This window comes from Centrocercus urophasianus, unplaced genomic scaffold (assembly GCF_019232065.1).
Source record: "Centrocercus urophasianus isolate 14NV4802_14NV808 unplaced genomic scaffold, USGS_Curo_1.0 seq_38, whole genome shotgun sequence".
Lineage (NCBI taxonomy): Eukaryota > Metazoa > Chordata > Aves > Galliformes > Phasianidae > Centrocercus > Centrocercus urophasianus.
The window spans coordinates 2,309,057-2,323,427 of record NW_024884955.1 but is presented as its reverse complement, the minus strand read 5'-3'; the positions used below and the strand labels follow the sequence as shown (position 1 = coordinate 2,323,427).

The following is a 14,371-nucleotide window of genomic DNA, read 5'->3' as shown; positions in this document are numbered from 1 at the left end:
CATTAAGTCTGCAGCAGCTGTTCCTGCTCCTGTCCCAGCTGCAAAACCTACACTGCAGGAGCAGGAGCTTTGCATATACTGAGTGCTTACACTCATGGCATGAGAAAGAGGATGATTTTCTTGGTTTTGACAAGGACTTCATTAGACATCCCCAACAGGGAGCACCGTGCTGGGAAGGCACTTCCCATGGATGAACATCCACCACGTGAGCACCACTGGTGGGCACTGTACTGTAGAAAAGTTATGCAAGAAGATGGACAGAAAATAACGGCAAAATCTGGATTACTGTGACTCAGATGTCAGAAGCATGAGGCACTACACGAGCATTTATTGAAATATTTAGAGGGCTGACAAGCAGCAAGGCTGAAGGAGAGATATCGTGATAGGTGCTATAGGGCAATGTCCCTTTGGCGAAAGCAGGTAGGAACCCAAATACCAGCAGATAGTGAGATCCAAAATCCAAATGCACTGGTGAATTATTTAAAGCATGTTTCCAACCTGTCATTTGAAGCTGAAGTATTACTTCCCCTTCAGTAGGATATAGCTGGTGAGGAGGGTGAGAGGGAAGCAGTAGCAGCGACCTGAACATTCAAAGGGAAAATCGTGAACATTATTCACTGAGCTGTTGTTCAACCAAAAATATTGCCCTAAATTGTGTAATGGGTAACTAGATCTGAGAAGCAAAGCCGAGGCCAGTAAGCGTTCTGACAGCAGACAAATTGACTTTATTATTGTTGCAAGAAAACTGAGCAAATTTAATTAATTTACCTAGTAGCTCAGTGCACGCAATGGCAGGAAAATAAGAAGGCCTGAAGGAGGAAGAGAACAAGATCTGAATCTTTCAGGTTAATGATGGGGTGACAGAGGACTGACAGTGCTGCCCTTTCACTTCTTTCCTCCTCAGCAGGATGAGGGAGGAGCAGCCATGCTGGGCCAAAACCTTGACATCTTACCTTCCACACATCCCTCAAGTCAGAGACAGTAATCTTTAGGCAGTAATCTAGATGAACGAGGCCCCAAACTTATCTTCATCATCTTCGAGTGTCACCATAGGGAAATCACTTTGGTTGGTTGAGGGTTTGGGGGTTTTTTGGTAATTTTTTTTTTTCCTTAAGAAATATCCTTCAGTTTTACAGGGAGGTCAATGGTACAATAAGGCATTCTGCATCACACTCTGCAACATTTAAAACCTTCCATACGTCCAGCTCTCCAGTGTGTTATTTTCAGGATTTCCCAAATTTCACAGCTTTTCTCTACCGCTGGGAGCCAGAACCACAAGAGCCATTCAGATTTGAGAGTGGTGTCCTAAAGATTAGGAGAGGAGGAAATTTTCTCTTATGAATGTTTACAGTGAAGATTTTCGGACATTTAGCAAGGTAATGGGGAGCTCTGAGGTCCCCAGGGGCTTTCATACTTGGATATTACCCTTGTGTACAATTAGGAATAATAAGCCTTGTATCAAACACTTGTGTGTGAATCATACCTCTCAGCTATTACTTATGATAAGTCTGAAAATACTTTAGGTCACAGGATTATTAACAATGCATAGAAATGAGGTTAAATGATCTTATCAGGTACCCAGTCAAGCTCAGGAATGCCACCATTACTCAGTGTTGTGACATCTTTGCCACCCCATCACAAGCAAGAGACACTTTTAAGTTGTTCTGCATCAGATGTTGTTCTTTATGAACAAGTGATTTCTCCATGGAGGGAGATTTATGAATGGAAAAGCTGGAGGAATGTTTTTGCCATGGAGATATGATGGATTTTTTGTCAGTATGCAATTTATTTCCATCTGTTCTGTATCTGATTAACTCCTGCAGAGTGTGTGATTAAGTTCACTTCTCAAGATCATTAGCTGCTCTGCATTCCTGTTACAGTTCATCAGTGCAGGACCTCACACAGGCTTGAAAATCTTACAAGTTGATTATTTTTCATGTTCTGTTCCACACTGACTGGTCATTCTCTTGTTGTTTCCGTGGATCCAAGGAGAGAATGCATGTCACTTTACCACTGCTCTGGAGCAAGCACAAGATGCTAACAATAACAGATTTCAGGTGGATTGAAATGCAGCGTAGGCTGAAAACAGTGCATGCTATCACTGTTAGCCCTGTGGTAACACTCATTTTATTCTGATCAAAATATCTGCCCATACAAAACCCAATATTTCTTAACAGGAGCAAGCAGCCACAGCTCACACACAGGTCTTTTATATCACCCCTGGAGTAGTTTTACTTCTGTGGATAGAATAAGGCCAGTGAATGGATGTATCAGTAACTGAGGCTCGTATGTCCTTGCCACACGATTAATTCAGTTTCATTGACATGAATGGGTGCAGAGCAGTAATATCATGGGGACAAGACCCAGTCTGATGGCTTGGGAGCATCAGTCAGATTCATCTGACAGACTGTATTCAGGCTTGTGTGCTCTTTTTCTTCACCTAAGCAGCACTACCTGCAGCCTCCTATTTCCAGACCTTATCCAAAACAAGAAGAAACCTGACTAGAAGAAAGAGACCCCTAGAGATCTAAAAAAGAGAAGTTTGGCCAATTTGAGCTCCTGCAGCTGATGCCAGCCGAGCTCAGCAAAACCCACTGAGTTATTTAATGAAAAGTGGATTGAGCAGGATGCGTCTGTATTTGAGGTTTTCCTCTGTTGTCTTTTCCCCTGAAGGATACATTTGAAAGCTTCCACACCTGCGGTCCAAAAAAGTGAACAGTAGAGCAGTTTGAGACAAGATTAGAGCAAATCACACAATCACATTATCACCTTGGGTAGGAGATACTGAGTCCATACCCCTATGGCTGAATAGAAGTACAGAGCATAAGGTGTGACGATAACCAGAAGTTTCTGTGGCCATGTCACGTCTTTGGCCATCTGCTATGGTGATGATAGGATATAATGTCCCACCACCCAGATCCACATCAGATTTTTATATGCTCAGTCTGGTCATGAGACAAGGGGGGTTCATTTTGCATGGCTGATGAAGCACCTGCAGGTGATGATGGTATCAGGGCTGTTTCACATTGCAGAAATACAAGGTGACAGGCAAGCTTATGTGAGTTAAAAGAGAAATGTGCAAAGATCAAGCTCCTGCTTAAGTGCCCTGTTAGAGCTCCAGACCTACACAGCATTCAGCACCTAGCCCTGCTCCTGTTTAACTATTGCTTGAGGTTCTGTGCCAGGATACACTTATCTGGGATAAGAGCCAGCAGTCCTGTGCTGCACTGCATGTACCTCAGTGTTAGGTACCTGCTCCAGCAGCTCTGGTTCCTTCCTTTGTTGTCTCAATTTCATACACTTTTAGGCTTCATCTTTAGTCTGCAGATTTAATTTAGATATTTATTGAATTAATGATCCAAGAGGAGAAAGACAGGAAATACTTTGTACTAAAATCTAATGCTAAATAGTATGCTCTGAACCAAGCCATGCTGAAATTACTGAAATGCCTCCAAACTTTTCAGTAGACCTGAACTCCCTTTCTAGGCTGTTTTCCAGCTTTCACATTCCTTCTTGTCCCAGGTAGAGGCTATGAGAACAGTTGTTGCTCTCTGTCACCACTTACAGACACAGTCTCTCCTGCCCCATTGTATCCAAGGAATGGCATGGAGCTGCTCACTGCTAAACACTTGGCAAGGATGTTTGGAAAACTGTGCAGAGATAGGATTTAACTAGACAGGAACTTACTTACAACAGGAGAAAAAAATGGGATTATTTAATCAGATATGTCCTGTGAACATCAAACACAAGTGGCAAAGCCAAATGTTTCTTTTGGCATGCCAGCATCATGAACACCTCCCAATCCAGCTTCGTATTCCACAGATTGCTGCACCCACAAATGGAGCAGTGCGATTATTAGTGCTGAAGTTATTCACTGAGTGGTTAAAAAATGCTAATTCCAGTCACCAAGTGAGAAAACTAGTGACTTTTCAACTCTATGTAGTCACATAGAATTGTTTGGCAGCCGAATGATGAAGGGTGTGCTTTTCTGATTGACATATGCTAACAGTACAGCCTCCACAGCCAGGAGGAGGAGAATTTACATTTCCATTAGAAATGAGGTGAACCAGAATGCATTAATTTGTTAAATCCCAGCGACGTTTAATTGATGTGCTCAAAAGCATGACACCCTGCATCTTCAGCTTCTCCATCGTCAGTGCCAGGAAACCAGAAAGGCAAATCTGAGATGCTTGCCAGCTCCTTCGGGGCCATTTTCCTTGTGTGTCCTCAGGGTTTGAGAAGTCTCTGGGACAGCTGAAGATCTCTGCACTGAGAAATCCAGGCAGTGGGGGAGCATCTCAGCTCTCTGCCTTGAAACAGGAGTCATATACAAGTGCTAATGCTGACCTAAATATCAGCTGCCCCTTTGTCTGCTCTGGAGTCAGGTCCGTGCTGGTGGGAGCCCTGGTTCTGTTCCTTGGGACCCCTGGTTGCTGCCTGCATTTCAAGTTTTGTTTACTTTGTGTGACTTTAACAGTTAACAACACAAAGTCCGATTTTTGTTGAGCTGACTGGATAGCTGACTGGACTGATAACTCCATTTTTATCCTCAGAAAATTTATTTCCATAAATTTCCATTTGTCCTCTCATGAGCCCTTGGAGCCTCATCCTCAGAACTGTTCTGTCTTTGGAGTCCTTCAAAATGCTGCATGGTTGTAATGCTTCGTGCTCTGGGGGTCCTGGAGAAACACATCTGACTGATCCCAAGCAGAGCTGCTCAGTGCTGGTGGGAGGAAAGTCCATGGCTCTGTGCTGTGTGAGATGAAGGCTTTGTATGATTACTTCGTCCTGAGCAGTAATTCCATTGCAGAAATGCTTCCAGCCTGGTGCTTGAGTGGCTTTTAGGGCTGCTCTGGCTGCAGGAGAGTCAGCAACATGGAAGTGGCTCTGTGTTTCATTCATTCCTGCCAGTGGCAAACATTGTAGTATTGCATTATCTTTAAAAAATATGTATATATGTAAGTTTTAATGGAGAGGATAAACAGCATGAACTCTTGGTGGCAGCTGAGATGAGGCCATAGCACTCTGCTTTTACATTCAAACAACCTGAATACAACGGTTTGGATGTGGTATTGCACAAGCTGTCATTTCTGTGGTAAGCCAGCATACAGCCTAAGACTATTAGATCAAAAATGAAGCTGGATACTGTCTAAATCCTCCTTCCCAGGGCTGTAAAGGTATGCGAGAAGCCAAAGGAATTAACAGTCATAGGTGTTCACTGGCAGCTACAGTTCCACTGATAATGAAGAGTGTCAGCACTAATGAAAATCTCATTAAACCCCCATACAAGTCATTCTGATCCTAAACACTGTTCAGTATATAGTCCAGGGATTCCAGACCAGCTCCCGCCAATGCAGAAAGGAAACTTCTGCTGGCTTCAAAGTGCTGTTGGAGGCACACCAGCAGCACTGCCATGCCCCGTGCACAGCCCAGTGAGAGCCAGGGACAACACCGAGCACAAGGGCTGTGCTGGGAGAGATCTGCTTCTCTGGCTCTTTTTGTCTTCGAGTGTTTGTATTTGAAAATGATTTTTTTCCACAAATTAAAACTCTCCATGCCTTTGAATTTTGTTAAGTACAGAAGGGCTTCGGTGCAAATCAGGACCAGATAGAAATCTTTTAATGGAGCCTTTCATAGAATGTATGCAATTTTTACACTTCTGCCGTAGCAATTCATAATGCTATTCCTGACAGTTTCTCAAGCTCTTTAAAATCTTCACAGTACTGGGAATGAATCAAAACCTTAAAGAAAGCTCAGAACAGACTTTTTGGTTTCTGTGTGATTCTATTAGGCAAGACTAATTTTTAACTTGGGCAAAGCTATTGAGTGAAATTCAATAAACTCTGAATCTTCGGTGGCAGAGTGGAGCGCTTTATTTTGCTCATTTGCAAATGCTGCTCAGTGGTGGCAGAGGATATTCAGCAGCTAAAGCAGCACAAACAGCCATGTGGGACTGTAGGGCTGCAGGACCTGTAAGCCTGAGGAAGGCTTTTCACCCCGTGTGTGCCAGCTCAGCACAACTGTATTGTGAAGGTTGAATAAAGCAGGTTCTTTACAAGCACAGATTGCTCCCACTGTGAAAAACTTATTTTGTGCTGGCTGTGAACGTGCTGCCTACCACTTAAGGATCTATCTTAACATCTTGATAGAAGATAAGTCTTCTTTGTATGCAGGATGCTGTGAGATGTGCTATCTTTTAGGAGACAAGGGGAGCTTGGAAAAGTATATATTTTACAACAGAGACCATTAGTAGCTTGCAATGGGGAAGTATATCTAGGAATTTCCTCCGGAAATTGTCCATGGTGTAGCTCCATTATTATTACAAGAATAAACTGAAAGTCAATGCTCTCACAACATGGACTGCTGGAGATGAAACCCAGCTGGTACTTTTGCTAAGTGCATCGAGCTCTGGAGTTGTACAGAGACTTGATCTAAAAAAGAGAACTGGCAAGAACAGCGCTGCCTGTCTTCACCAAAAGAGGAGTTACATCTTGCTTAAATTTATGAACATGGAGACTTAACTGTTTCTGATTGTCAGTGCACCTGTTCCCCTTACACTTATGTTCTTAGTTCTTTGTTTTATGCATCCTGTGTTACATTACGGGGGTCTGGGCATTTTTTCTTCATTTTTCCATTTACATTTGTATTTCTGAATTTTTCCGGAGCAAAGAGAACATATATCTGAACTAGATACTGGGGGTAGAACAGAAACCTGGACAGTGCAGTGATCTTGCTGTGTTGGAGAAGGGATTTCTCTAGATTTCTCCACCCAAGCAGCCGAAGCACTCTTTGGTTGATGAGGTTTCCTGCAGAAGAACGTGGATTTGGCTCAGAGTGCGGGGCCACTTCTGTATTTTAAGGCACTGATCTGCAAGAGATTTGTCTGTCTGGGTGAAAAAAGTTAGCATGCCTTACAACCCTAGCACAGGGTGAGGGTCCCCATTGCTTTTTGGTTTTTATCCTTCTGCTGATGTGGCTGTTCTATTGCTTTTAATAAAATTGCTTCCTCAGTGGTTTGTAGCATGCGGTTCGATTCTTGTTAATGTTCTGAAATTTTAAAACTTCCAGGCTTTTAGGGACTTCTGCTCTTTCACCCACTGATGTCAGTGATGTGATCAGCCTGCTCCCCAGCAGCGAAGATGAGTCTCAGGAACACACAGCTCATTTTCTTCCCAGGCTGCGTTGCTAAACTGAGCTCCAGCGAGTTTCGAGGCAGAGACAGAGGCCCTCACGAAGGCTTTCTGCTTTTAGTTGACACGAACAGTGACTTACACTTGATTCAATCACTGCTTAATTTGATCCTCCATTTAATTTTATCAAAACTGTAGTAATCAAATAATTTGTACTAAAACCATTATAACTTCCACTTGTTTATTCCGATCAATTTTAATCCTTTAAGGCACAAGGCTTATTGGACAATTTGATTACTGGCTAACAAAAAGCTGTCATTAAATCTACAAGGGAAGGCCAGAGCTGAAATATCCCGAGTAGAGCTCATAATAAAGAAAAAATATAATAACATACTGTTATTTAGGAGTCGTGCTCCGCACAATGAAAGCTACAAAGCATCCTGCCACTGGCAAGATAAAAAGATAATGATACCTTTTGGTCATGACACTTCTGGAAATGAGCTGCCCTGAAAAGGGAAAGACATCATAATTGGGTGTGAGTGAATTTGCCTTTTTTGAGTGTTGACACCACTAAATGAACACATGACAGTGGTGTCTGAGCTTTCTCTCTGTGCAATAAGCTTCAAAAGCAAAGGCAAAGTGCAAGAGAAGGGAAAATATTTTCACTGCAGGCTGCTACTCTTGCTGTGAGAAATGAATCACAATCTCCTGCCTTGCTGACCATTCCCCTGCTTTGACCATGCCTTGTTTCTCCTCCACAGGTCAACACGTTCATCTCCTTCGTGTTTCCCATGGTCGTCATTTCTGTGCTCAACACCATCATTGCCAACCAGCTCATGATCATGTTCAAGCAAGCTGCCCAGGAAAACCAGGTCTGCACCATCGGTGGGCAGCAGACGATGCTCAGCATGTCCATGGAGCCTGGCCGTGTGCAAGCCCTGAGACATGGTGTCAGGGTCCTGCGTAAGTAGCAGCATTTTGACACTGCAGCAGCTAGAAGTGTCTATGTAGATATGATTTGAAGGGCGAGGTTGAAATTGGTGAATGCTTTCATTCAAAACATCTGAAATGAAAAGTAGCATTTTAAAAAATCCAGATTACCCCTGAGAAATGCTTTGAAATTTGCCATTGTTGTCCAATTCTCAACTCAAAGCCCAACATTTTGGAAAGTGAGTTAATTTCTTCTCCTGGTCTCTTTCCTTCCTCTTTTTCTTTTTTGAGATAACAAGAGTTTCTTAGGGAATTTTATCTTTAATTTTCCTTTTCTCCCAGAGACACTTTGCATCAATCTTCCCTTAAAGGATAAAAAAAATTCATTATAGAGGAAGGAAGCTAGAGAGGGATTTAAGCATTATTTAATTCATAGTTCTCAATGGAGGAGAAGTTGAGACATGAAAATTCCAAATTTAAGGAAAGAAACAATGTTCTCTTAGACAGAAAGAACATGCTGATACAAAGCTCTTCTACTCCTTTTCCTATCCCTGGCCACCTCCAACCTGAACACCTCTCTTCCAGCTGGTGCTGGCTTTGGGCTCTGTGTGTGGTGTGGGAACTGATGTTGTTTTAGAACCAAAGGTATTTTGTGGGGTTGGGTTTGAACAGATCATCCTGACTGGGCACCTTGCACAGGTCACTTGTGGGCACACTGCTCATGGCCGCGTAGGCAGGCAGATCCCCTCCAGCTGCTGGAAGCAAGGCACTGATTTCCTCCCCCTTCTCTGCAGGCAAAAGTAGGGGCTGCTCTGGTGATCTCTGCCAGAGGGGTGTGGAAAATTGATTTCCCCCTGATGGCACGCACATAGAAATGAGTTTCTTGCAGACGGTCACAGCTTTGATTCAGATTTCAATTTTCCTTTTTTTTGACAGAAAAAAAATCGAGTAGCTGAGATTAAAAAAAAAAAAAAAACAAATCCTAATCAAATCAGGCTGTTCTTCCTCTTCAAAACTTTGACTTCCAATTTCAATTACAGAACAATGTTAAAATGTCGCTATTTCTGTTGATGAAAAGGCAAAATGTTTTCCACACAATCCAAGCCTGAAGCAAGTCAGTGGGGCAGTGATGGGCAACCGCTGTATCATCTGCAGAGAGCATTCCTTGTTCCTGTGCTGCACACAGCCAGGGTCAGGCCAATCTTCCCTGGTGCTCTGCTTATTACAGCAGCAGATGACACATAATCTTTCCCCTAGACCTCCCAAACCAACATATGGAGCTCTATATAAACACACTGCTCTGAAGATTATATCAAACAGGGCAGAATATGAAGCCCTACTGACCGCTGGCTCTGCTGGGAGAGGCCTCTGCATCCCCCAAAGTCAAGTCAAGCTCTGGGGGAAGGTTTTATCTCATTGATATGCTTTTTTGGGGGCCGAAGTCCCACTGTCACTCCAGCAGGGTTCTCAAGGGACACGTCTACACCCCTTGAGTTGCATTTTGTCTGCTCCCTGCCAGATTTTGCATGTGCTGTTTTGCAAACTTTGCCCGAGCTATTCATGATACCGCAGCAAAGACAAAATGCATTCCATCCCAAGCCAAATTAGAGTATTAGAGTGCAATAGAATTTTTTTATTTTTTTATCTTTTTTAAAAAGCTACTCAGAGGATTTTTATTAAATTTTGCAGGCCTCAAAGCAGCTGCAAACATATTTTGGATGAACTCCTAAGCCCAGTTATTGAAAATGCCTCTATCCATATTTCACATGCAATAAAGGGTTCACCTTTGTACTCATAATTACTGCAGTGTCTCAGACAACATTTATAGCTGTGAGCACAAATGGCAGTTTATAAACTGATGGGTGAGAATTAACATCAGAGAAATGAGGTACAATTGTCATCTCCCTGGATGAAGACAGAAAGCGATTCAATATTTTATTCTTCTTCTGAACAACCACAATTAGAGTGGTAACAAATAATCCTTTTCTTTTGCCTTTGCTTGCCAATATGTAAAGCTAAAGAATAGACCTGATCTCACACACAGGCTCTCTGAGGAAGAGCTTTTGAATGAGTTCAAAAGCAAAACTGGCTCAGCATTTTAATGATTCCATCAGCAGCAACTTAGGTCTTAAATATCTGGCTTCATTCCCTTCCTTTTTTGTTGTTTGTTTTTTTTTTTTTTCTCAGAGCTTTGGTTCAGACAAAAGTTACGTAAAAGATCCAGTAGCCAGGAATCAAGTGGTGCTGTGAAATTCCAGAAGCCTTAATTAAGCAATCTGAAGAAAAAACAAAGAATCTGGTAGCTTAAACTGACAGATGATAAAGAAAAGCAGTTCAAAAATAGCACCCTAAAAAAGTCTATTAAAATATGCCGGTTCTGGTTTTGCACTGTGAGGGCCCTCATGCACATGAGATTTGAGAGCTGGTTAGATGAAAGCCTTCCAACTGCTGCTTTTTATGGCAAGGCTCTTGGTGGCTGCAGTGCTTTGGCCAAGACCCCCTTTTCCATAGGGAAGGAAATCCTGGCCCTAGAGAACCCACCAAAAGTCCCACTCCCTACAGTGGAAGAGCATCCCTCACCAATGAGTCCAGGTAAACTCCCGGTACTGATGGCAGCCCTTCTTTCTACGACAATGCATATGATTTGTGCTGGGCTCCATGGCAGCCAAAATCACCCACCCAGACTGATGAGTTTATGGAAGACAGTGGGAAAAGAAAAAAATGGCCCTTGTCCACACTAATAAAGCTGTTGGCACGAAATTAGACTTTATGAGGATTAAAGTATTTTCCATTTCCAAAAGTAAACTTTGGCCTGATGTATAAAAGCTTGGTTACGTTTTAATGGTGAAATGTTTCAGAATACATACAACCAGTGCTTAAAAAACAAGTTTTTTCAGTTCATGGTGAGCAGAGTTTGATAAGATTGAAGTAGCAAACACTTTCCTTCCTTCTTCCACATCTACTGAGTTTGTACTTAATTACATTAAAATAGGAGCGAAAATTGTCAGGCCAGCAGCTTCATTCAAATGTCCACAGTATTACTTTCCTCCTCTTTTCTAGCTTGTATGTGTTTTCTTGGCTCTGTTTGACTCTGGTCATGTACAAAACAATTAGGGAGATCAGGATCGAGGAACTTGTCAGCCCTGCTTCCTGTGAGCCAGTTCATTGATTCATTAAGCGTGTGATTTCTGACTGTAATTCCCTCTCTGCTGTCAGCTTTCTGTAGGTGTGAGGATCCACATGCCGAGAGCTTCAGGAACTGGTGGCTTTCCAGCTCCTTTGTGAGGACTCCTTTATTCCTTGGTTGCGCTGTAGCAGTGCTGCTCAGCCAAGTCCCTCAGGCATTAGGTGGCGTTGCACAGAAGGGTGAATCTGCTGGTTATGCATCCTGACACACCAACCATTAGATAAGGAAGAAAGCTACCTAAACAAATCTGAGCTATACACTAGTTCTCAAACACACATGCAGATATGCACCCTTCATAATAAGCCACTTTCAGCAGATGAAACCTCACACATGCTGCCCAGACTATTGCCCACTGCATCCAATATAAGTCTTTCTAGGGGCATATTTGAGCTTGGCTCAATCTGGAAGTGCTTTTTGGCCAACCTTTCTTCTTGAAAGGGGACAGTTCTGTGACACAGACTAATTGTCTCCATCAAAACACCAGCCTGCAGCCTATCCAGCAACTGCAGAAAGAAATGCCTATTCTTGGAGCAACTGCCTCCACAACTGCATGTCCAGCAAACGGGAAGGAGTTACTGAAGGGCACAGCCAAGTAATGACAACAACACCAAGGCAAGCTGATGGACATTGAGTGCAGGCATTATGCATCCCTGGTGGACGTATGCTAAGCTCATTAAAGCGTGAACTCTCCCAGGTAGCATTTGCTCTGTTACAGAAGCTGCTTAACTGAAGCAATTACAAAGCGTTTAGAGAGGTTTAAAGAATTAAAAGAATATCCTTCAGCCTCCCACAGTTGGCTGGTTAATGCCTCAGTATGATAGTTTTTAGGAAATGAAGTCACACCATATTTTTTAACTGAAAGTTTGAGAATGTTAAAATGACGATTCTGGGGGCTCTACATTTCTTCAAGCAATGCCAGGCAAATGCCAAGTATTAATGAAGCATCCGTGCATCCTATGTGTTTCATTACTTTGTGTGTGAATAATTCCCCTCCAGAAGAGCTTGTCCATTTCTCTTTTCAGATGTTCCAAGTTTGAGCTACCAATTTGAGGAGAATAATGCTATGAGATTATAGTGTAACTATCCCACAAATAGGAGTAACAAATAGCAAATGCTTTGCAGCCACAAAGGTCCACAGAAGAACAGCATTCTGAAAGTCTGCACTATAAGGAAATCAGATTTATCCATGAATCACTTTGCTTGCAGGAAAGGAACTAAATTCATGACAGTTTGTAACTCTAGCAAAAATCTGAGCTGCTGCAAGTGGAGTTCAGTGAGTCTCCCATGACTTGAAGCAGGGATAGAAGTGTCAACTAAAATTCAGGAGGATAAATGAGCCACATAATAGCTGTATATGTTTCTTGGAGGTGTTTGTACGTGTAGGTTTACTTTGCAGCCTGCCAAGTGACATAAAGGGAGTTGTACAGAGCACTCTGTAAACAGCCTCTGAGGAGCAGAAATGCAGCACAGCTGTGCCTGTTGGGAGAGGAAGATCTGTGTGCCAGTCCTGCGGCTGCGGGGCATGGCTGCAGGGATTCAGGCTCCTAGGGCTATGGGAATTCAGGCTCCAGCTGCTGCATCTCTGAATACAACTCTAGGGCTGGCCAAGCTGGGCAAGTAGATTTTCCAGGTATTGGGTCCTGCCTTGCATGAGTGTTTAAAAAGCTAACTGATGCATTTTTTAGACATGAAATCTAGCCAGGCCTCTGTGACTTCAGAAGCATGCAGCAAATACAGTGCCAGGATCCCTCAGCAAGCAGAAACAGCTCAGGGAGGAATAAAGGATATGTAAGACTCAAAACAAGAGGAGAATGAAGAAGGGGGCTGCAAAGGATGTCACCTTGGGTTATAGCTGGTTGTAGAAAATGTATTGAATGGGGTGAGGAGAGGACTGAACCCTCATCTATCCTTCCAAGGGGAAAATTTCTTCTTTCTTCTTCCTTCTCCTACTAACACCCTGACATCCTTGGGGGTAATGACACGAATGAAACTTAGATTGAATCTAGCAACATCTACAACTAATTATCTTAGAAGGGGACTTGGGAAGAGTCCCTGGTTTGCAGTGTGTTGGCAGGGATGCGCTGCTTGCTGAGCCCCATTCTTTGGTTGGCTTTTAACCTTCATATTCTGCCTTGCTCCTTTTGGATGAAACCAGGTCTCACTGGTGCCAGTGAATGTTTTAATCACATTGCCCTGTGTGAACGGAGCCAGGAATTCACATTCATTTTCAAATCTGTCAGCTGAATCCTCTGAAAATCAAGCCTGGAGAATATAGTCAGAGTACAATACTTTGGGGTTTTTTTGTGCTGAAAAGGTTTTTCTATTCACTCTGCTGTCTGCAAATGATACAGGAAAATAAAAGAAGATCTCCGGTTTCAGAGAATGTAAATTAAGGAGTCAAAACTAATGATTACACTGTTCTGTAACATATACAAGAGAACGGGAGGATTGCACCCAGCAAAGTCTATGTGCCTTCAGCAGCTTCTGAAGGAGCTGTGGGCTCCCTGGGCTCCTTCAGTTCCCAGTTTCTCCTTGTTTCACTCTCCTGGGCACTACTGGTGCATACTGGTGGTCTCCGCTCTCTGCTGGTAGTTATCGACTTTTATGGAAATGCTTTGTTCTACAGCCTTGTGACCCAAATACCAGCACAAGCAGTTTAACTTTTACTAGGCTCCTACTCACATTGTAAGTGCCACAGCCCCTAGTTTGGGGCCTGCTGGTGTAAATATTGCTGATAACCTGTCAGGTACTGCATCGCTTTGCATAAACAGCGCCTCGAGGTTTAGCCAGGCACTGCCAGCTGCATCTGCACTTGGCCCAACTTTCTCCAACTCTCATATCAAACCACACGGTAACACTTGTTCTCCGTTGTGATAGATTCTCTTGTAATGACATCAGCTAAATAAGCATATAAAACCCCCAGGGCTTTGAATGAGCAGGGACTGCTTCTCTAGAAGTCAACATCAATGCAAATTAATGAGCTCCATTCCCCTGCTTTATACTTTATTCAATACCGGCCGGAGCGTGCATTCCTTGAGCAGCATTGGAGATGAACAGCTGTTGATATGCTGAAACTCAGAAAAGGATGAGAGGTTTTGTTCTGCTCAGTCTGCCCAGACCCAGA

General features: G+C 43.0%; 1 protein-coding gene across 1 annotated transcript in view; it reads left to right on the top strand.

Annotated features, from left to right (window-relative positions):
* The window catches only part of NTSR1 (neurotensin receptor 1), a 50,647-nt gene that overhangs the window by 25,409 nt on the left and 10,867 nt on the right, over positions 1-14,371 (top strand). The window contains exon 2 of the mRNA XM_042832543.1: positions 7,892-8,093. Coding sequence (XP_042688477.1) covers positions 7,892-8,093 — 202 coding nt within the window. The remainder of the gene's footprint in view (positions 1-7,891; positions 8,094-14,371) is intronic.